The 23,552-nt window shown below is 44.4% G+C and overlaps 1 protein-coding gene across 2 annotated transcripts in view; it reads left to right on the plus strand.

Annotated features, from left to right (window-relative positions):
- Lama3 (laminin subunit alpha 3) overlaps window positions 1–23,552 on the plus strand; it is a 231,863-nt gene that overhangs the window by 184,110 nt on the left and 24,201 nt on the right. For both annotated transcript variants that reach the window (XM_040757846.1, XM_040757845.1), the window contains 15 exons: window positions 310–412; window positions 2,033–2,149; window positions 2,237–2,416; window positions 3,929–4,071; window positions 6,599–6,769; window positions 8,895–9,046; window positions 9,194–9,356; window positions 9,762–9,895; window positions 11,675–11,819; window positions 15,150–15,269; window positions 16,079–16,212; window positions 18,976–19,093; window positions 19,320–19,460; window positions 21,945–22,084; window positions 23,051–23,182. In XM_040757846.1, the coding sequence (XP_040613780.1) occupies window positions 310–412; window positions 2,033–2,149; window positions 2,237–2,416; window positions 3,929–4,071; window positions 6,599–6,769; window positions 8,895–9,046; window positions 9,194–9,356; window positions 9,762–9,895; window positions 11,675–11,819; window positions 15,150–15,269; window positions 16,079–16,212; window positions 18,976–19,093; window positions 19,320–19,460; window positions 21,945–22,084; window positions 23,051–23,182 (2,093 nt within the window). The remainder of the gene's footprint in view (window positions 1–309; window positions 413–2,032; window positions 2,150–2,236; window positions 2,417–3,928; window positions 4,072–6,598; window positions 6,770–8,894; window positions 9,047–9,193; window positions 9,357–9,761; window positions 9,896–11,674; window positions 11,820–15,149; window positions 15,270–16,078; window positions 16,213–18,975; window positions 19,094–19,319; window positions 19,461–21,944; window positions 22,085–23,050; window positions 23,183–23,552) is intronic.

Here is a 23,552-nt window from a genome sequence, read left to right on the forward strand (position 1 = left end):
AAGTTGGGCTTTGAAAGATTGAAGACTTTTAGGTTCCAAAGTTTGAAAGCCTCAAGGCAACTAAGTGATTGCAGGGTTTGTTTTTTTTTATGGGCTTAGCCATCTGTCACTCAAGATTGGTCCAGCACAGCAAGCCACAGGTACACATCTATCTAGAGCCCTAACCACATCGTTAGGCAACAGTGTGTAATTCATCTCCTTCAAAATCTTATTCTTTAAAGATTAAAGATAAGGGATTTGGGGCTAAGGTGAAAAATGTTACTCTGTGTTTGTTAAGGTGCTCACAGGTGATAAATGTTTTGCTTTCAGACACTGATAAAGGAAGATCTTCCAAGACAAGCTAAGACCCTGAGTTCTGACAGTGATGAACTGTTAAATGAAGCCAAGATGACACAGAAAAAGCTGCAACAAGGTATTAGAAGGGTGGACAGCAGGGGCCACGGAGGGCTTTAATCCAACCTGCAGGAATGTGAGGGAGGTCCAATCCCACCGTCAATGCAAAGGATACTTCTGCCTCATGATTATGTTATTGGCATCATGCATTAACCAAGAGTCCTAAACAGCCCCTATCCATCACGCAGACGAAGAAGTCTTGAGAATGATAGCCTTCCTTGGCCTGACTTTGGGGGTGCTCTGATCCTGGCAGTGGGAAGCCACATATGAAGGTCATTCATTCCAGATTATTATAGCAACTGCTTAGTCCTAAAACCTTAGCAACTGAAGTATGAAAAAATAATCACTGCCGACATGGAGCACAAGAAAATTTTAAGCATCAATTTTATCTTTGGTAATTTTTCATCTTATGTACTTAAGACAATAATTAAATTGTCTTAACATGGAGGTGTAGTTCAGGGGTAGAAGTCATCTGAAACTCAACAATCCCAAGCTTTGGAAATGCTGCCTCTTGGAAGTTTATGGTCTTTCCCAGGAAGCCATGGCCAGGCAGGTGTCTAGACTTTCAGTCCTCACTCAGCTACTCAGTCCATTCTGAAGGAACAGATGAAGATGCTGTCAATTTATTTACTGAATATTTTTGAAAAATCAAATGCTCAGAAAGTAAAACCCCAGAAAAAGTATGTTCTAATATGCAGTCATTAATCAACATTAAGATTTTATGGATTTATGTCTGCCCTCTTTCTAGCACTGAGATTAGAGGGATTGGTTTGGTGCTTTTGGGGTTGTTTGCTGGTGTATTTGTTTTTCATGGTGCTGTGGATCGCACTCAGGGTCTTGAGCATAGTAAGCATGCCCTCTATCAATCCTCCTATCCCTGCCTCTTCAGTGCTAGGATGACATGGCTGTGGCCGAGATAGGTGTTGAAAGTAGGTTGGAATATTGACTGTTCTACTAACTAAAGCAGTGCTAGACTCATAAGGAGCCATGTGTCACCAGCATGGTGTTAACACACTAGCTAGTCACTTTCTATATCCTCTGATGGCTGTGTTGCTAGCTAGGGATGCAGATTTTTAGCATTATGTTCATCAGTTTATATTTGATGTGTCACTTCGAGCATCTCTGGGGAGAGCCCCAAGGGCACGTCTTTTCATTGTTCTGCAGAAGCAGAAACAAACGTCCACATAGTGTTCTTTGCATGAGGCTCTGTCATCGACAGTCCTGTCTTGGCTGCAAGTTATCCTTTTTGCTTAATTCATTCACGCAAGCATTCACTCATTGACATTAAGGCCAGACAGTGCCGGCCACACACTGTATGTTGGGACACCCCTCAGCAAACTTCCTCTGCTCAGGTCAGAGTAGAAGTCCAGCTGTCCCCTGAGTTATTTAGCGTCTTCCCTCTTTGTGTGTCCTTTCAAGAAGTCGGCCATCAGAAGGCTCTGGTAAACTGCTCTTCTGGCCTCTGACCCCAGAGACCCCACAGCTAGGTACTGTGGTGGCATCTGTGAGGTGATGACTTAGGTACACACCCATACTCAATGGTCTGAAAACACTGCCCACCTCAGAGGCCACAAATGCCCACAGAAAATCCATGAAATGATTGCCTTTTTGTATTTTCTTTCTTCCTTCCTTCCTTTAGAAGTCAGTCCAGCCCTCAACAGCCTACAGCAAACTCTGAGCACTGTGTCAGTTCAGAAGGACCTGCTGGATACCAACCTCACTGCGGTCCGTGACAGTCTTTATGGGTTACAGAGAGGTAATCGTCACCCTAGACTCCTGGCCAGAGTTTCTTGGGAGAATGTTTTAGGTCCTTAGGCTTTCTCCCTATTCGTGTGTGCACTAGGTGATATTGATGGTGCCATCCGTGGTGCAAAGAGCATGGTCAGGAAGGCCAATGGTATAACAAGCGAGATTCTCGATGGGATCAACCCCATCCAGACGGATTTGGGAAGAATTAAAGACAGCTATGGGAGCACACGGCGTGAGGACTTCAGCAAGGCTCTGACCGACGCCAATAATTCAGGTACAGGCATGCTCAGGTCAGGATGTCTTAGCTAGTGTTCTCCATGGCTAAGACCTTGATCCATTTCAGTTCCTTTCTGGTAAGGTCTGACCTCTAATAAGAATTCCATGCTCTATTCAAATAGCAAGATGTTGTGTTAGAGAGACGGGGAGGATGTCTCTTTCCCTCTTTGTGTGTGTGTGTGTGTGTGTGTGTGATGTATGTGTTTATTTGAGCATTCATGAGTGTATGCAGGTGAGTGGTCAGCAGAAGTTCATGCTAAGTATATATCTCCTTGTCTTCTCTCTCTCTCTCTCTCTCTCTCTCTCTCTCTCTCTCTCTCTCTCTCTCTCTCTCTCTCTCTCTCTCCTGAGACAAGGTCTCAGTGTATATCCCATATATCCACAACTCTCCTGGGCATATGTATATTAGGCTGCCTCTTGAACTTAAAGATCTGCCAGTCAATGATTCCTCAGTGATAGGATTAAAGATGTGGGCCACCATGCCCTGTGTACTTACTGTCTCTTAAATGTATGTGTGTGTGCACATATAGGCATGTTTATGCCATAGTGTGTTGAGGTAAGAGGAATGTTTTGTTTTGGTGTTTTTGTCTAGCCCCAACTGTCCCTGAAGTCACTTTGACACCAGTCTAGCCTGAAACTCAGAGATCCACCTATCTCTGGCTCCCAAGTGCTGGGTAAGGCATGTGCCACCATGCCAGCCAGAGGACAGTTTTGAGTGTTGGTCCTTGCCTTCCACTTTGTTTTGAGACAGGGTCTCTTGTTCACTCTATGTGTGCCACACTAGTGGGCCTGTGAGCTTCTGGAGAGCCTCTTGTCTCTCTCCCACCTTCTAGGAGCAATGATGTATGGTGGACTCATGTACCACCTTCAGTGTTTTGGTGGGTTCTGGGGATTCAAACTCAGGTCCTCATTCTTGAACAGCAGCTGATTTACCCATTAGGCTGTCTACCCAACCCTTCTACTTTATTTTCTGAGACAGGGTCTCTCATTGAAGCTGGAGCTCACACCTGAAGATGATGTAGACTAGCTGGCCAGCATTTTCACCAATCCTCCTGTCTCAAACTTTTCAGCGCTAGGCACATGCTACTGTGCCCAGCTTCTTACATGGGTCTGGGGATTCAAACTCATGTCCTTATGCTTGCACAACAGTTACTTTACCAACTAAGCCATCTCTGCAGCCCAGTGTGTCCTATAGATTTCTCTTTTCTTTCTCTCTCTCTTTCTTCCTTCCTTCCTTTTTTTTGGTAGAGTAAGAGTTATTAATCATGATGTATTAACTTACGATTACTATTAAAGGATAAGAAAAGAAATGCTTTCCATATTAACCAAGGGAAATAATTTGATACTGATATCATTACAGAAATCTATAATGAATTTAGAAGAGCCTTGCCTGATTATAATCAATCTTGTTCCCAGGATTGCCAGAACAAATATTCCCATCATGAACATCTGCGTTTAACCTTTTTTCAATGTACTGGGTAAAATTTCCATTTTCTCATTTCACCAACAGTAAAGAAATTAACCAAGAAGTTGCCTGATCTTTTTATCAAGATTGAAAGTATCAACCAACAATTGCTGCCCCTGGGAAACATCTCTGACAATGTGGACCGAATCCGAGAACTCATTCAGCAGGCCAGAGACGCTGCCAACAAGGTGGGTGTCCTGAGCTGCCATAGGTGGGTGTCCTGAGCTGCTAGTAAGTTCCTTACCACACTCGTCAGGACATCAGAGACTTTCATTTATACAAGAACTGGCTGTCTGTCTTCTCTTAATTCTGATTTTAAATGAAGTTTAGCTTCCTTTTGTCACCTTTCAAAATGTACCTGACCTTAGTCACCTAAATTCTGTGCTGAAACAGTTTCCGTGCATTGAGTTCACACAGGCAGAAAGGAGTTTCTCTCGGGTCTCACTTTTTAAACTATAATTTCAAGGTCAAGTGAAAGTTCTGGGGTTAGGACCTAGTCTCCTACAGTTTGGAAGGGTTGGAACCCATCTTTGTTGAGGTTGGAGGACAGAGGAGCACTGTCAGGGTGGAGACAGGAAGGTCACTGGGACTTGATGGATGCCAGCCTAGCTCCAAGCTCCAAGAAAGACCCTTTCTCAAGAAATAAGACAGGCTCTATAGAGCAGGACATCTGACCTCCTCCTCTGGCCTCTACTTACACCAGGGCATGTGTTTCTGCACACGCACACGTACACACACACACACACACACACACACACACACACACACACGCACACACACACATACTCACAGACACCCTATACAAGGGATGCTTGTTGCAATACACTTTATATAATCATGATTTTTTTTAAAGAAAAAAGCCACCTGTTTACAGTACTAAATGCTCATGAGCTGGACTCATGAATATCACCCAGATCAACCTACAAAGAAAGCAAATTATAAAAGTATGGTCATATGCTGTTTACATGAAAGCATTTAAATGTGAAAAGTAAAGCAGTAATAGCTGACAGGTCAGTAGACACATCTGTAGTCATAGATGAATTCTATTGCAGGAAAACCAGTAAGACCTGCGTGCTCATTTGCGTAAGATTCCAGCTCCAGGGTGGTGGTGGCTGTGAGTGGAGAGGAGGCTGCAGGAACAGTGCTGTCAGATACGTTTCCTTTCTTAGGGTGGGGATACAGACACAGGTATCTTCTTAATTTAGAAGGCAAAGATGAGTTCACCCGGGAGCAGAAGGGTTTGCCAGGAGGAAACTAAGCAGTGTGGTTGGGTCTCCTGGAGGGCAGGTGGTGAGTGGAAGAGAGAACCTTAATGTGAGCTCACAAAGTGGGTGAGAGGACCCTGGCCGCACCATCACTTGCCCAAGATGCCAGGAAACACTCCGATGCTTGACATAAAGCATGTGTTAGCATCCTATGAGTATCATTCCAACATGGCTGTTCTTTACATTGCTACAAGATGTTTGTTTTCTGTGGTTTAGACTGGACCTCCCCAGTCGTGGTCCACAGACCTGTGCTAATTGGATGACGCTTGTTGACAGTTCATAACATCTAAGTGTGATGTTGTTAAGCAATAATGTCTGGGAAGTTTTAATGCTTTGGATTGTATGTAGTTGGTGGATTTCCATTTCATATAGCTTGCTCATTTCCCTTTTCTAGTAATTGTAATGTTACAGACGTGTTGGTTTGTGACAGATTGGAGCGGGGAGAGCAGGACTTTCATCACAGAGTATCTAAGATGCATGGTGTGAAGTTATATTACCTGTGCCTGCCCACCAGTGTGTACAGGGGCCAGAGGTCTTTGCCATTGCTGCCTGTAGTATGTTTTGAGACAGTCTCTCACAGAAGCTGGGGCGTGCTAACTCATTTAGACTGTCTGGCCAGGAAACCCAGGGCTCCCTCACTGCACTGGGATTATAAGCACACATCACTGCACCGTTTTTTTTTATGTTGATACTGGGATCTAGACTTGGGTTCTCATGTTTGCATGGCAAACCCCTTTACTAACTGAGCTCTGCCAAATGCATGCATGTTTACAGTCTGAATGTCTCAATTAATGCAGGCATAGTGTGTAACAAACTCATTGGCAGCCAATTCCTTTAACAAGCTTTAAAGAGCTGGGTGTTGTGAGTCATGCCTGTGACTGCAGCACTTAGGGGGTGATGGCAGGGGAATCACAAATTCAAAGCTATTCTGAAATGTATAGTGAGCCTGAGGCCAGCCTGGACCACATAAATCCTATCTCAAAAAAATCCCATTTAAAATATTTTCATGTATTGTATTTTAACCATACGCAACCACAGTACTCAGTGGTTCTGTGAGCATTAACTGTAGGGTAGGAATTCCTATCGCTGTCATCATCATTATCATCACCGTCATCATTGCACAGAAGGCTAAGTTGACCCTCAGCCAATTCATATTGAGAATAGATGGGTCTGCAGACAGCTTCATAAATTTATAACCTGGGTCCAAGCTGGGTATGGTGACACCATCTTTAATCCCAGTACTCAGGAGACAGAGGGAGGCAGGTTGATCTCTGTGAGTTTAAGGCCAGCCAGGTCTGCAGAGTAAGACCTTGTATTAAACGTGAGACATTACCCCTGTCCGATATTTGTCACAACAGTTTGGGTCCTGCTGGTGTGTCACTAAGAAGATGCCTACAGCTCCCTCGCTGCACAGCAATCCTCTTTTTATCCATGTTACTCTTCCTCACAGGTCGCAGTTCCCATGAGGTTCAATGGCAAATCTGGTGTCGAAGTCCGGCTGCCAAATGACCTAGAAGACTTAAAAGGATACACGTCTCTGTCTCTGTTTCTCCAAAGACCTGACTTAAGAGAGAATGGGGGCACTGAGGACATGTTCGTGATGTACCTGGGAAATAAGGATGTACGTATTGTTCAGGCATTCCTCTTATGTCACTAACAGAGTGAATGGTTTTGGAGGTGCCACCTTGAGACTTGTGACTTAACTGTCACCGCTGCTTATTTGCTTGTGGTTAGAATCTGTCAAAGACAGCAGCAGATCCCACTCCCCCACCCTCCATTCTGAATTTGTGATCCCTTTGCTATCAGCTCCTACGTGCTGTGGTGGTGCCTGTGAAACAACTCTTGTTCATCATGGATGACAGCCACTGGCACACGTGTGTACACATGAGCATTTGCATGCATAGGGTCAATGCTTTCTCTCCAGGAAACAGCATCAAGGCTCCATGGAGACTAAGAGGGACTGTTCCATCCTCTTCCTGGGAAGGCCCAGCCACAGATGCCTTCCCAGGTCCGAGGGAAGGGACCATATATAAGTGGGACCTTCAGCGAACAAACTCTAACCTGTCTATTGCCCATTCCTCACCCTACACTCATCAAACCGCCACCACCATAGGCATTTTCAACAGATGACTTCAGTGTGCAGTCCTCTCTTTCTAAATAAGTTCTTCAATGTAAGGGAAAGTTAAGTCCCGACTGTGTTGAAATAAAAATATCTAAAATATAGTTCTTGGGCTGATGGCATACACATGCTGGTAAATAAATATATAATGTAATAAAAATATAAAAGATGGTTCTTAGAAATTCTACCTGGTTAGAAAATTCTTAGTTATCAGTAGTAGTGGACAGTATATTGAAATAGTGTTAAACCCAATACCATTGTTAATTATAACTGCCTTCCATGCTTTACGGTGTTAGTTTTTATTTGTAGCTTCTTTAAACAGTGAGTTTTGTTTTGTTCTGTGGTAATGTAGACAGCTTTATGCCTTAAACACTCTGATGCCACTTAGAATCAGACATCTGTAGTCTCAGATTCCGCATTAGGGACTCAAACAACTATGGGGTGGGTATATTCAGAGCAGCGTCTGGTAGCTGAGCTCACACTGCTTGCCTAGCGTGTGCAAAGCTCTAACACAGCATAAACTTGGCCAGTGGCACACACTGGTAATCCCAGCACTCTGTAGGGCAGAAGCAGGAGGGGCAGAAGTTCCAAGGGCCTCCTCGGGCTATGTAGGGAGTTGTAGGCTAGCCTAGGTTACATGAGACCCTATCTCAAACAAAGTGAGAAAAGTCTTGCATTGTGAGGGTCCTAAGTCGTTCAGGATAGCAAGTATTTGTATCACATTCCCATTAAATGGGTGTGATAAATAACCTACCAGAGTATGTGCACAGATTACATGCGAGTGCGTCACCATTTTATATAAACGACTGCAAGACTAAGTGTCCCCATGGGTTCTGAGCCAGTCCCCTAGTTGATGTAGGTGGACAACTGTCCTAATTATGTGCCACAGTTGATATTTATGATAAACTAAAACCTAAGTGACCTGAATGTCAACATACGCTTTAAAAGGTCAAAATTGACAGTGTTAGTATCTGTCTGTCTTTCTATTATCCATCCATCTATCTACCTATCCATCCATCCATCTATCTATCTATCTATCTATCTATCCATTATCATGTATATTTCTATAGATGTTTCTTCCTTAATGTTCTCCTATTCTAATAGAGAAGAAAGACACACACACACACATACACACACTGACTATGACAATGTCATAGCAGAGCTGGCACCCAGAGAAGAGATGTGGTTTATCTCCCTTACTGATGAACTCTAATGGGCAGCTAAGTATGCTGGCTCTGTAGTGGGTGCTGGTAAATTATTAGAGATTGAAAAATGGGGGAATCAGTAACCCAGTCCACTAAAACACTAGGTGACAGCCCCAGCATTATTACTTAAGTGTGAAAGGATATACCGTATGTATTCTATCTTCCCAGAGCTTATGACATAAAACCCATTATTTTATGCAACAAAACATTTAGGAACCTGTTGATATGGAAAATGAGAGTTTGTAGTGTTTGAAGGGTTCTTCGTTGTCACACCCATGCTCCAGGATGACATCTGTCTGTCTTTTGGACTGCGTCACTGTCTTGACCCTTATGTGTAAACTCTGTTTTAAAATATCTTTAAGAAACCCAATGCTGTTTCATTTTGAACAAAAGGAGTTCTGATGTAGCCTTTGTGTCTCCAGACCTCCAAGGACTACATCGGCATGGCGGTTGTAGACGGTCAGCTGACGTGTGTCTACAATCTGGGGGATCGAGAGGCTGAAGTCCAGGTAGACCAGGTGCTGACGGAGAGTGAGAATCAGGAGGCAGTTATGGACCGAGTGAAGTTCCAGAGGTACGCTGTTTCTACTGCCTCGCTGTCTGTGAGCTTGACCAGTCCCCTCACCAAACTCTTCCATTAGTGTTGATCGGCTGTGCTCTTAGCGTGTTGGCTTTGAATTCTTTCATTTTCCCTACAACTTTATTATCTAATTTTCAACAGAATATATCAGCTTGCAATACTTAATTACACCAAAGAAGCCACATCCAACAAACCCAAAGCACCCGAAGCCTATGACATAGAGGGAGACAGCAGCAACACACTCCTTAATTTAGATCCAGAAACTGCTGTGTTTTATGTCGGAGGTTACCCACCCGATTTTCAAGTAAGTATCAGTGTTACTCATTGGTGAAGTGCTGACATTTTGATGTGGTGTGATGGCTTCATGTCTCTGCTTTAACTAATTCCATACAAAATGAATTAACCACATGCTCTTAAAGCACTCCTAATGAGAACAGCTAAGATGTGCTTTCTTTGTCCACTGATTTAAGCTTAAGACATTCATTTATTGTACTGTATTTATAAATATTAATATCATCCCATTTTATGGATGAGGACACTCATGTGGGGAGATAAACAACTGGCCTGGGTTTAGACAGCTCTGAAATGGCCAAGTCCTGGACTACATTCTTCTCCCCTAAGTTGTGGCCACTGTTAAAAGTCTTAGCACTGCATGGCCACCATCCCTTCCTATCCAACTCACTGAAAGTTGGTCTTGTTTCTCTCGCAGCTGCCGAGCAGACTGAGGTTCCCGCCATACAAAGGCTGTATCGAACTAGATGACCTCAATGAAAATGTTCTGAGCTTGTACAACTTCAAGACAACTTTCAATCTCAACACAACTGAAGTGGAGCCTTGTAGGAGGTAAACGGGGCCTGGAGGCCTTTGTCCCTAGGCTTTGTCCCCGGCTGGTGGGCAGCACCTACCAGTGGAGGGCAGGCAAGGTTGCTGATGTTGCAATTCATTGCTTGGGGCCAGAACTGCTTACCCTATGTTTGTAGACAGCACCCACCGCACCACACCCCTCAGATCTAAGGACAGCTGTGTTGCCCTCGTTTACATATGGCCTCAGGTTAGTTTTCTCTGTTTTTAGAAGTATGACTCTTTAGCAACTGTGAGATGCATGTGCTGTGCAAGCTAATGAACTGGGTTTGATCCCTGAATCCATGAAGAAATGAACTTCCTAAAGTTGTCCTCCGATCTCCACATGTACCACAGAGCACACTTACTCACATACATGACACACATACATGACACACATACATGGCAATAACAAATACATTTTTAAAAAGTAATCTTCAATTTTTGGTGCCTTCTACTACAAAAGCTACTCAATATTAGATTATTTAGACACATAATTATGTAATTAAAATTTAAACAACAGTAGTCTACAAAGTGAGTGACTTTCTATGTACTTTACCTTCTGAGCCTATTTGGAAATTGCTCTGTCTTAATCAATGCTCTGTTGCTGTAAAGAGACACCAGGACCACAGCAACTCGTATAAAGAAAGCACTTAATTGGGGTTGGCTTCCATTCAGAGAGCTAGCCCATTATTGTTATGATGGGAAGTATGATGTCACCCAGGCAGACATGGTGTCACCCGGGCAGACATGGTGGTGTCACACAGGCAGACATGGTGGTGTCACTAGAGAGGAAGCTGAAAGTCCTACATCCAGAACCACACGCAGTAGAAAAAGAGACAGACAGCCACTGGACCTGGAAAGCTCCACCCTCAGTGACACACCCCTCCAACAAGACCACACCCCCTAATAGTACCACCCTAATGACTGAACATTCAAATATTTGGACCTATAGAAGCCATTCTTATTCAAGCCGCCACACGCTCTTGCGAGCTCCTAGCCATCCCTACAATGTAAAGGATCTGAGATATTCCTATCTGAGAAGAGCAGTCATGTATTATTTAGAAGGTGACACTGAATATTAATAATTTTTTACATTTAAAATATTTTCAGCTAGTTGACCACTTTCTCCTAAATAGACATCTCTAGAAGACGTTCTCTGTCTCTCTGTGTCTCTATCTCTCTTCTGGGTTCACATGATACACACACACACACACACACACACACACACACACACACACACACACACACACACACACATATATATGTGTGTGTATGTCCAGGTATATTCATTCATGTGTGTGCATGTTGGGGACAAGAGGTAGACATCATTTCTTTTTCCAATCTAACTCCCAACCTTATTTTTGAGACAGGGTCTCTCTCTGAACCTAGAGTTTACATTTTGACTAAACTAGCTACCCAGTAGGCCCCTATGTCCACCTGCCTCTACCCCCTCCAAACCTACACCCATACTAGGGTTCCAGATGTGTGCTGCCAGGCTCAGCTTTGATATGGGTTCTGAACATGAAAACCTAGGTCTTCGTTCTCATACGTCTGTACACTTTACCCGGGGAGCAGCCTCTTCAGCACAGGTATTAAGAGCACACAGGGAAGGAAGGCTGGCTGACATGTTATCAGGGTTTCCCGTCTACCTGCCCAGTTGTGACCCCCAGACTGTGAATTCCTTGTTCTGTTGTTTAACCACCAACATCTCATGTTAGAAAGCACACCTGCAAGGTGGCCTTTTATGACTAACATCTAACATCCTGTTGATGCTGACAGGCGAAAGGAAGAGTCTGACAGAAACTACTTTGAAGGTACAGGCTACGCCCGAATTCCCACTCAAGCAAACGCTCCCTTCCCAAGCTTCACACAGACCATCCAGACGACCGTGGATAGAGGTTTGCTGTTCTTTGCAGAAAACCAGGTAATTTACACCAAGCATCCAAAATGAGTTGAATATCCACTATATCTAGCTATCTCAGGGTAGCTGGGCTCTTATAAATAGCCCATCAAGCTTGGTAGTACAGCCTTGACCAGTCTTGTTTTCTTTCTGTTGGGGTGAATTTTAACAAGGACAAAGAATCAGGAATTGAGCAATTGCCACCAAAACGATGCAGAATTCTCATCCTGGCTTATTTTCCTATCAGTTTCAGACTTTTAAAATGGTGGCTTGCCTACTAATGTCTCATTCTGCTTTAAGACAGATAAAGATCTTCTGAGGTCCCCCAGTCTAGGCAGCTGGACTCCCTGAAGCTGTGGCCTTGCTCTGGCTGATGGCAGGCTGTGGGGATTGTGTCCTTATGAGTCTCTGGCTTGACTTCCTGTAGGGCGGAAGCTTCTGTACTTTGAAGCAGCCTAGGTCAGAAGGACACCCTTTATTTTTAATATTTTGTCTTTATTCTTGAGGACCTCATACTCTGTCCAATAAAATATAATCATATTCACACCCCCATTTTCCTCTCAAACTTCTAAATTCCTCAAATCCCCCTGACATGGTCCCTTTCAAACTTCATGTTTTTTTTTCTTGGTAACTCACAAAGTCCAACTAGTGCTGTCTATATGTGTGGGGCCATTTAGCGTGCTATGGGAAATCTACCAGTGGCCACACGTTCAACAGGAAAGTGGTTTTCCTTCCCCTGCCAGCCATCAGCTGCCAATATCTACTCGTCAAGGTGTGGGGCTGGAGAGTGCCTCCCCCATCCACACTGCAAACCTGCCATAGATGATCCTGGAGCCTCCAGAGCAGCTAGGGGGAAGGTGGGAAAGATGTTCCACTTAGGGCTGAGCACTTAGCTCTTGTTCTTAACACTTTGACCAGTTACTCATCTCAACATTGGCAAGAAGGACCATCTCTGACCAAGGCTGAGAGCATCCTAAGTCTATGGGTCTAAACATAAATATTTGGAAGGCAGTTTGACTGTCTTTAGTAGAATAATATACTCTGTTGAAAATTATAGACTAAAGTTCTAAGAAAAAATAAGTTAGAAAGTTAACCTCCCAAGCCATGGGCTTTTGATCAGGATTATCCATAGCCATCAGGAAGATCAGGGTTATAACTACAGTAGTTCATCTCCTCCCAGTCAACTGCAAGTGACAGCAGATGCCACTGTGGATGTGGCAAAAGGGAACCCCTAATGTACTGTCACTGGAAGTGTCAACTTGTGCAGCCAACTTTGAAAATCAGTGAACTGAACAAAGAACTGCCATGCTCCCCAGCTGTCCCAGAGGACCATTCTCATATGTCTTAGGTTAGGCGCATACAAGGTGGTAGTTCACTCATGATGTGAGTGCCCTCTCCTGGCTCAAGGAGAGTGGGCATGGTGTTTGCACTGGTTCGGCTGCACCAGGTGTCCTATAGGATCCACCTCCAGGACAAATCTTGTATAGTTGCTCTCACAAGCAGAGTTTCAAAAGAGGGCACACTGGGACACCAGTCTGAGAAGGTGCTGGCGATACACAGCTTGAGATTTTCCCAAATTCTTCTGCCTGCCAGATAGGAACAAAGATTTGTCTCCAATCTTCCTTCTGAAGTTGGTTTGGTCCCTTAGTTCTGAGGTTTGAGAGGGCCCCAGTCTAAAAGGGAGAGAATGTTCTAGGCAGTCACCTAGCATCTCCAGGCTAAGGCACTTTATTCCAAAACAAGGTCTCCTTTGTTCAACTGGGGGATCTCTTCTCTCCAAAATGCTTAGGATGAATAGTGTTCCACATTTTGGAATGTTTTTCATTTTAGAATATTTGCATCTACATAATGAGAAATCATGAGGATGCTTAGTGCTCAGCTCTCTTTCTCTACCCTTACACACCCCAGGGCCCAGTACCAGGGAATTGTGCTGCCCAGGCTCAGCAAAGGCCAATCCAATGCAGACAGTCAGTTCCTCACTGAGATGCCCTTCCTCGGCTACTCTAGGTTGCGATGAATTGAAATAGAGCTAACCCAAGTGTAACATGAGCTCCATGCATGCTTCATAAACACACATTGTGTGCATGGAGACCAAAGGTAATTTTATGCAATATGTTTTTTAACAGTTTTGTGCATGGACCAAAGTTTGTGTAACATAACCTATCAGAACTGTGGTGTTCTGCTGATAATCAAACAAAATGTTTCGACTTTGAAGCGTTACTTATTTTGAACTTGGGGATCGTGGATGCACAGCTTGTTTTACGTTGTGAAGTTCTTGGAGACTAAGAACCAGAAATAGTGTTTAGACTGGAGGAGACGTACACAACCGCATTGCATAAGAATCCTTGGTGCCTCCGCTAGGGGGACAGTTATCGCTCAGGGAGCCCCTGCTACCTGGCTCAAGTTGATGGCTCTCCAGGGCAAAGTTTTAATATCCACACTAGAAGCTTTTAGATGGAGACTCACAGGTAAGACTTCTCATCGTAGGGAACTGGTAAGAGCAGTGCCTTCAAGCCTAAGTTAGATACCCTCTAACCACTAGGGAATATCTGGTTACTCCCTGGCCAAGAGGCAATGCTGAGCAGGACAAACCATAGCCTGCCCTCTAGAGGGGAATTATGGTATTGCACAAAGGTGCCCTGCTGGTCAGTGAGGGGCAGCTTCATCACAATTTTGAATCATGTAGAGGGAAAATGATGAAGTATGAAATCAGGGTCTTGAGTAAAAGATGCCTCCTTTGAAACGTGATGGACAAATAGAAGGTGACATTGGAAGGGGCTCCAACAGGGACACGGGCACAAAGAAGTCCTGGCTATGAGAACCTGCAGGGACAATGGGAAGCAAAGTGAGAGGTGGACAGTGCCTCACAGCCTCTGCCAGGGAGTCCGTGCGATGCCCTGGAGACAGGGAAGTTAGTATGCTCACTGGCCATTGCAGAAGGCAGCACAGTGGAAGGTGCTCTGGGGGAGCGGAGGGGACCGCGGGAGCCGGATGATACCAGGGGTGTGATGTGAGCAAGGGGCAAATGCCAAAGTTTGATTGGTCCGGCTGGATGAGAAGGGAGGAAGGTGAGCAATGGCTCCCTGTGCGTCCCCCCCAGTCCCCCCCCCCCGGTTCTGGTGGTGATAAAGCAAAACCAGGACACTGGCTGGCATGGATGAGCTTGACTGAGTGCTGTCTCTCACAGTAGTCAGCCATCCTGTGCCTCCCAGGGGTGAGGTCTCTCAGCTCTGGTCTCCTGGTTAGCCCCAGAGGCACCTGAAGGTGACAGCACCAAGTGCATCAAGGGTCACTTGAGAGCCGGGACTTCTTCAGCCAGTTCCTCTGGTGACCTGTGTTGTTTCCGTACTCCAGGATAAGTTCATATCCCTGGACATAGAAGATGGCAATCTCATGGTGAGATACAAGCTGAATTCAGAGCCACCCAAAGAGAAAGGAATTCAAGGCACCGTCAACAATGGGCGAGATTATACGGTACGTCCTTGGAGTCTGGTGACTTGGCTTTCTAGAAGTCAGTGAACATTTAAAATGAAATGAGTGCCCCACAAAACAAAAATAGGCAAAATGACAAACAAACCTATTACAAGGGGAACTTACTAATTGAAGGATAGATCCTTTAAAAATTAGGACATTTAGGCATAAGGTATAATATGTATAGCATATGTAAATTACATGAACCTTGATAAATTTCAAATGAGACACGTATATTAAAATGAGGCCATTTCTACTAACATGTTTTAGGAGAGTGGTTCTCAACCATCCTAATGCTGCAATGGTCCTACAGGAATGACGACCCACAGATTGAGAACTACTGTTTTAGGAGCTTGGGGAAATGACTCAAACTATATAAGGAGCCAAGCTAAGATTCTGAGAAGCTAAGTATAAAAGGCTGTGTGTGGTGGGCTGGTCATGCCAGCACTGGGGATTTAAAGGCAGGCAGGTCCCTGGTGCTTGCAGGCCAGCAGGACAGAGCACACCATGAGTGCCAGCAGGCGAAAGACTCTGTATCAAATCAAAGGTTAGCAATGCCTGATGAACAACACCTACAGTTACTTTCTGACCTCTACATACACATAGATGAACATGCAGAAACATGAACACACACACACACACACACACACACAAATATTTTAGTATCACATTTTTACCCCATACTGCTACTGGGCAGTCTTCTACCTTGAATGTAAACAAATCCAAAGGAAAACAAAACCACAGTGACTCTGAGCCAACACAAATAGTTTTGTATCTCATTGCTTGCTGATTCATTTTCCCATTCATTTCAGATTTCGATTGCAATTGGAAAATCAAGAAAACTCATGTGGATATATATGCCTAACCATAGTATAAAAATCGAAGGGGAAATATTTGACTTTGGCACATATTACCTGGGAGGAATTCCAATTGCAATCAGAGAAAGGTAAGATGATACTGTGGAGGTTTTCTTGGGTGGCGGTGGAAACTACTGTATGCATGTGAACGTCAGAGGACCGCTTGTGGGGTGGTTCTGTCCTCCCACCCTGTGTGTCCTGGGTATCAAAGTCAGGTTATCAAGCTTGACTCGCTACCCCAATGTGCTGCATTTTGTTAAAGCAGGTCACTTTTCATGATGGCAGCAATTGCTATAAGTAATTCTAGTCTCTCTCATTTAATCTTAACCACAAATAGTTAACTTAGCAACACTGACAACGTAGTCAGGAAAGAAAAACAGATTGTAAATATTGAATAATGGGACTGGTCATCCAAAATGGGGGGAACTCCATTGTCCCTTTTTGTCACTCTTGGAAGGACAGAAACACAAAGATTCCAGTTGGGTTGCTAACACCAAGGAAAACAGAATGGGATTTACCCATTAAAGAGGTTCAAGAGCCCCCCCCAACAAACACACACCTTTTCTAAATAAGCTTACACTTTTCTTTCTTGTTTTAATTAAAATCACAAGAACAGAGAAATAAAGGAAGTAGATGGAATTCCATGAAAATATTTCAGAATAATATGCTAAGCAGTATTGGTCTGTTTCTGGCATGTCTTACCTATCTGGTAAGGTATTTGGCTGTCCAGTGAGCCCCTGCAACTGTCCCCTGATGAGGGCCATTGGTAGGGCGGTGGCCTAGAGGACCTCAGCAGACCCTGCAGGGGCAGCCACACAGCTCTTCTCAAGGACGCTGGTTTAGTAGAAGGCCCCAGAGGAGAGTCAGGGAGCTCGGTCAGAATGAGGTGTGGTAGAATCCTGCTGTACCCTGCATCTTTGATCTTCAGAGTCCACGTCTCTCCTCCCTCTCAGTCTTCTGGGAATGAGAACCCAGATCTTTGAATGACTTGGTATTATAATTGGGAATCATGTGTCTGCTGACCCAATCTACAAGCCTTCCTGATAAGGCCGGAGGGCCTGGCACCAACCAGAGCATTTTCCCTTGGGTTTGAGTGTAATCATAAAACATGGAAACAAAGATCCCAGGAATGTGCCGGTCAGCCAGGGTCTGACAAACACTGGGCTCAGCGTTACTAGTCCTTTTGCTCTCTCACACCTGCCAACGACAGCCAGCAAGCCAGATAAGCTTTTGTGGGCAGCTGGGCCCAAAGTATGCGTGTCCATAAGTGTAGTAAGTCACTGACTGAACAGCACATGACCCAACATAATCAGGTTCCTCTAGTAAGCTTGTTCAGACCTTGCATGCTGGAGGGAGTGTGGAAGCCTAGCCCCTCAGCCGGTCCAAGAGAACAAATCTATGAGGACAGCAGCCCCAGAACTGAAACACGCATCCCCCCTCTCCAGGGTGAAAGCTGTCTTTATAAAATAATTAAGCCACAGTGCCAACGAGGATGTGCTTTTCCTCTTATGGAATTTAATTTTATGCAAGTTCTCATGGCTCTGCTGTTCATAATGAATCAGACTAGACTGGAGGCAGGACACCTTTCCATTTGCATGTGTAGAACTGCCTTGGGGATTTATAATGAAATCAGCGCTGTGTTTTCTTAGTGCATCATTTGATTAAGAAACATTAATATTTGCCTGGACCTCAGTCAGGTCATGTGTATTAATGTTTTTCATAAATTCAGATCCACACAGGTCAGGAGCCCAATCAAAGGGGAACATCAGGTGCCGCACAGAAAGACCCACTGTAGAAATTGTGTAGGCCAGGGAAGATGTATCATTCCATAAAGGGCTCTGTGGACAAGCCTGAGAACCTGAGTTCAAATCTCTAACACCAATATAAAAAAGCCAGGTGTGCTCGTGTGTGCCTTTAATTTAGTGTTAGGCAGCAGAGGCAAGGGGACCCCTCAGACTTTCTGGGCAGCCAATCTAGCTAAGTTGTTGAGCTCCAGTTTCAGTGAGAGACCTTATCTCAAAACAAGGTAGAGATCTATTGAGAAAGACATCCATTGCTAGCCTTTGGCTTCAATGTGCACGTACACACAAACCCACACCCACAGGGCTAGGTACACACATATACATGCGCATGCCACACAACCAGAAGAAATGGCTGCCATAATGATAATAGTGTAGTAATGTAGGGGTGTCATGTGTAGGGTAAATAGTGAGGTACCAGGTAATACATAGATAGCCCCACTGTTTTGTAATGAGTCCTCAGTTTCCCTAAGTGCCATTTGAGTGTGTTAGACATATTAAATTAATCATATGACAGACTCATGAAGCAGGATAGGACAGCAGGTTTTTCATTTTGGATTAAAGAGGTACAGAGGAACTTGAGCCAGAGAGCCCAGCTGCAGAGCCCACAGCTCCTGCCCCATCCTGAGCCTCTTGCACGCCTATGTTGCTATGTTGCTATGTTGTGTTGTGTTGTGTCCGCCATCATTCCACATTGTTTCTGAGCACTGTACATTTAATCCTCATAGCAACCACTTGCTCATGTGGCATGCTTCGGAGGTGGCAGATAAACCCAAACCCAGGTTGCCAGCTTGGTATTGGTTAGACCAGCCATGCTTTCGGTAATTTAATAGAACAAGAAAGTGAGTTTCCTCTGAGTTCCCAGGGCCGGTGGTAAAATAGAGTCTAAAGTTGTTTAGCACATTCCTGGCTCTTGCATTTCCGGGTACAGTTCTTATAATTCCTGCAGTTTTCAACACATCCGTAGACGCCCCACCCATTGAGAAGTACCAGAAAACGAGCATTTCCGGGGAGCCCAGGCTGATGGCCTCCCTTTCTACTTTCCGTCCCCAGATTTAACATCTCCACGCCTGCTTTCCAAGGCTGCATGAAGAATATGAAGAAAACCAGTGGTGTTGTCAGGTTGAACGATACTGTGGGTGTAACCAAAAAGTCCTCTGAAGACTGGAAGGTAAGTGCAGGCCTCAGAGCCGTGTGACACTGCCTACACACTGTATTTGTAAAGATGATCACCAGCTAGACACACAAAACCTGACTGTGTGCCAAAGTAAAGTGCCAGCCTGTCTGAGCTGCACTAATGGAGCTCGCCATTTCTACGGAAGTGTGCGGTCTGAAAGCCCGTATCGGAACATCCAGGAAATGATTATAATGCCGGTCATTCCCTGTTTGCATTTCAGCTCGTGCGCACCGCCTCGTTCTCCAGAGGAGGACAGATGAGTTTTACAAACCTGGGTGTGCCCTTTCCTGACCGCTTCCAGCTGTCTTTTGGGTTTCAGACCTTTCAGCCCAGTGGTACACTATTAAATCATCAGACACGGGTAAGAGGTAGCATGTTCAAATTACAATGCAAGCCTGGCTCCACACTGTCCAAAGCAGCAGAGGGATTTTGAAGGTAGAGGAGTTAGGCATGCTATCTGCCATCATAGTTCTGGCATGAGCAATCTCCCCCTGGGGCAGATCCTGAAGAAAATCCAGCTAGATGGGGCCTAATAATCTATAGAGCTGGGTTTGTGTGCATTGAACAATCATTTCCATTTGTTAGACATATGTGTTTAAATGAATTGTAACAGGTCTTAGTAACAGTGTGGTTTAGGAAAAGATTGAGATTTATACTTACTATTTCTTCTTGATTACAACTTCAAAAGATGGTCTTTATTGCAGCAGCTACTCCTCAGAAAATATTTATTCTGGAACATTAGGAAATCAGATCCAATGCTCTCCTCACATGCAGTAGAGCCACAAAAATTCTCTTTTGGATGAGAAGATGGCTTGGCAAGTGAAGTGTTTGCTGTGCAAATCTGAGGAAACAGACAGGGCATCCCCTTAGCAATCTAGGGCTCAATCCTTTGAGCTAGGCCAGCCGAAATGGTGAGCTCCAGGTTCAGTGAGAGACCGTGTGTGAATGTGTGAGGTAGACAGTGGTCAAGGAAGACACCTGAAGTCAACCTTGGGTCTTGCGTGCACACCCAAGGAGGGAGGGAGGGAGGGAGGAAGGGAGGGAGGGAGGGAGGGAGGGAGAGACTCTTCCATGAGAAGATGCCCTCTGCAGCTCCAGATAAACCAGTAAGCTTGGAAATCCACTCATAGGAAGGATGAGACTCGAAATAATGTTTTATGATTGGTTTCTTTAGTGTTGACAATCTCAGTGGATATTGTGTTCCAGATCTAAAAGATGACAGTGGCTGTCTCTGTGGCTATGCCCACTAGGAAGGTCACTATAGCCTTTTGGTATCTTGTTTACCAGTCTTTGTAGACTTTTAAAATGATTCCTAAAGAGACGATAGATAGTAGAGGAGGCAGACATCACATTAGTTTGACCTAATATGGGCCCTCCTCCCCTCCCTCCCTCCCTCCCTCCCTTCCTCCCTTCCTCCCTCACTCCCTCCCTCTCTCTCCTTACCCCTCCTCATGTGTGTGTGCGCATGTGTGCGCATTTGCCTGCACTTCTGGGATCATGTGGTCATGTATGTGTAGGTGACTGTGTGTGCTAAAGGAAACTTTGGGTATTATTCCTCAGGAGCCATCGCCTTGCTTGAGACACGGTCTCTCACCAGCTTAGGTCTCACCAAATAGTCTAAGCTAGCTGGTCAGGAAGCCCCGGAGATCATCCTGTCTCCACCTCCCCAGCCTTGGGATTGTGAGCACACCCCACTGCACCCAGTTTTTTCTATATGAGTTCTGGGAACTGAACTTAGATCTTCATGCTAGTATGGCAAGCATTTTCCTGACTGAGCCATACTCCCAGTCCTGACCTAGAACTTCCTCGTTCCTAATCCTTGTTCCCTCTGTCACATGTAAGTACAGTTAGAACACACTCAGAAAAAATGGTCAAAAGCAGAGAGAAGGATAAGATTAGCAACAAGTCAGAGTGACCCTGTGCAGTAGAGGAATTCTAGAAATGTCTTGGGGCATTGCTTTCAAATTCAAAAAGGGTTATTTAAGAAACACAATTGATCCCATTGGAAACAAGTCCTTCAAGAGCAACTAAAGCCATCACTGACGGTGAGTGTGCACTGCACAAATTGCTGTAAAAGAAAAACTCAGAGAACACACACCTTAAGGAAAACTTCAGACGTTAGACTTGATAGAGAAAACTGAATGAAACTGAAGTGACTAGTGCTCTAATGGTAGGCTTTAAGTTACTCATTGACAGGAAGTGGATCATTTTGTCAGTGTTTGGATGAGCACAGCTTGACATGGAAAATTGGGCTCCCTAGAAGTAATGACCAAAACATAAGACATTTATGAAATCATTGTTGTGATTTTCCATAGGAAAAAATGTGAGTGATGATGAATCAACTCTTGGCTGTAAAATTTATGCAGAAATGAATGGATTTTGATAGAAATAACTTCACCAAAATAAGAGTAAAAACAGGGGGAAATTAGATAAGATTTAAATGTTCTGATTAGAAAATTAAATGGGCCTAATGAAAGTAGATTTAGAAGAAGACTGACAAATTCGTCAACATCGAAGTAATGTGTATAACATTTTTATATTCATAAACAAGGAGACAAACTATTTAAAAGTTATTGTTTTTCAGGCCAGGCGTTGGTGGCACACGCCTTTAATCCTAGCACTTAGGAGGCAGAGGCAGGCGGATCTCTGTGAGTTTGAGGCCAGCCTGGTCTACAGATCAAGTTCCAGGACAGCCTCCAAAAAAATACAGAGAAACCCTGTCTCGAAAAAAAAAAAACAAAAAAATTATCTTTTTGACATTTGGATCAAAAGGCCCTGACTGCCTTACTGCTAGTTTTGATCATTTGTTTGTCATCTCTAACTGTACATTCTGGGATGGTTTCAGACAAGTGGCCTGCAGGTCACCCTGGATGATGGTCACATTGTGGTAAGCAGCAGGGACAGCAGCAGCCCAATTTTCAAGTCTCCACAGACCTACATGGATGGCTTACTTCATCACGTTTCTGTGATAAGTGACACCTCAGGGTGAGTGGCGGCTTCTATTGCCAGGGTCTAGTTAACAGAGTTCTCCAGCATAGCTTTTCAGGGTCTGTCTTCTGGGGCTGATGCTTACTGGCTATGTGTTAGCCCTTTCCTAGTTCTGTCCTGATTGAAACATAAAGTCAGTGGTCGGATAGATAAAAATTCAAGACAGAATAACCACCCTAAATACCGGAGGCCCATCATAAACCTGGATATAGGATGGTGTGGATGAACCTCCAAAAATGTGAAGAGAAGACACACCTAAGGGTGTTCCCTGTGATTTTGTGTCTACCAGTTTAAAAAAAATGGGGGACAAATCAGTTGTGTCAGAATTCCGGGTGGTGATTATTCCTGGAGGGGGAAGGGATCTGGAAACTACAATGAACACAAAGAGGGGTTCCTGGGGTACCAGGCCAGTTGGTATCTTTCTGTGAATGCACACTACCCTGGTATATTCATGTTGCAAAGAAATCATTGAGGGGCTAGAGAAATGGCTCAGTGGTCAAGAGCACTGGGTTCTCTTCCAGAGGACCCAGGTTCAGATCCTAACACCTACATGGTGGCTCACAACCACTCTTAACTCCAATTCCAGGGAATCCAGTTTCTGCTTCTGGCTCCTCAGACCCTAGGCACATGCGTGGTACGCAGACATACATTCAGACAAGGCACGTGAGCTCTCACACACATGTGCGTACACACACACACACACACACACACTAAATAAATAAAATATTGCTTGAGCAGATGTCTATGATGTATAGTTTCAGTAAATATATATTATTTAGCTGAAGTGCTATGTGGGAAAATACTTTGCACTTTAAAAAGTATTTCTGATTTGACTAGTCCTGCTGGGTGACAGATTAGAGTCTGTGTCAGACAGTAGATTGTTCCCACAGTGTTGGGAAGGTGGTTGCTGTTTTGTTTTTTTGTGAGGGGTCACATCATTGTCTTGTTTCTTCCATTTTTCAGCCTCCGACTCCTCATTGATGATCAGGTTCAGAGAAGGAATCAAAGGCTCCCTGGCTTCTCCAATGCCCAGCAGTCCCTACGCCTGGGAGGTGGTTATTTTGAGGGCTGTATAAGCAACGTTTTTGTCCAAAGGTGAGGGATCTTTTTTCTGTGGTTACCAATAAGAGCCCACCCACCTGTACAGTGTTACACTTACCCAGTCACTGAATTAGATTTTTCAGTGTTTCCCAAGGCTTTGGTCCCACGTATTTCCAAGATTCATTTAAAGACCAACAAGCAAAGCTCCTAGCAGCTTAGACCTCGGAAAAGATCTAATGAAAATTAATTTTCAGATCATGGCCTTTGGAAAAATATCCACGCTGTTTAGTTCCATTTTAATGAAGACTGTACAGTTGGATTGGATCAGTTCTCCATGGTTTTTAGGGCAAAGGGATTTTGAGGATCTGTGCAGTGCCAGGGAGACCCAATCCCACAGTCCTGAGCATGGTTTTCAGAAGAGTGG

This window comes from Mesocricetus auratus, unplaced genomic scaffold, assembly GCF_017639785.1.
Source record: "Mesocricetus auratus isolate SY011 unplaced genomic scaffold, BCM_Maur_2.0 Super-Scaffold_100015, whole genome shotgun sequence".
Classification (NCBI taxonomy): domain Eukaryota; kingdom Metazoa; phylum Chordata; class Mammalia; order Rodentia; family Cricetidae; genus Mesocricetus; species Mesocricetus auratus.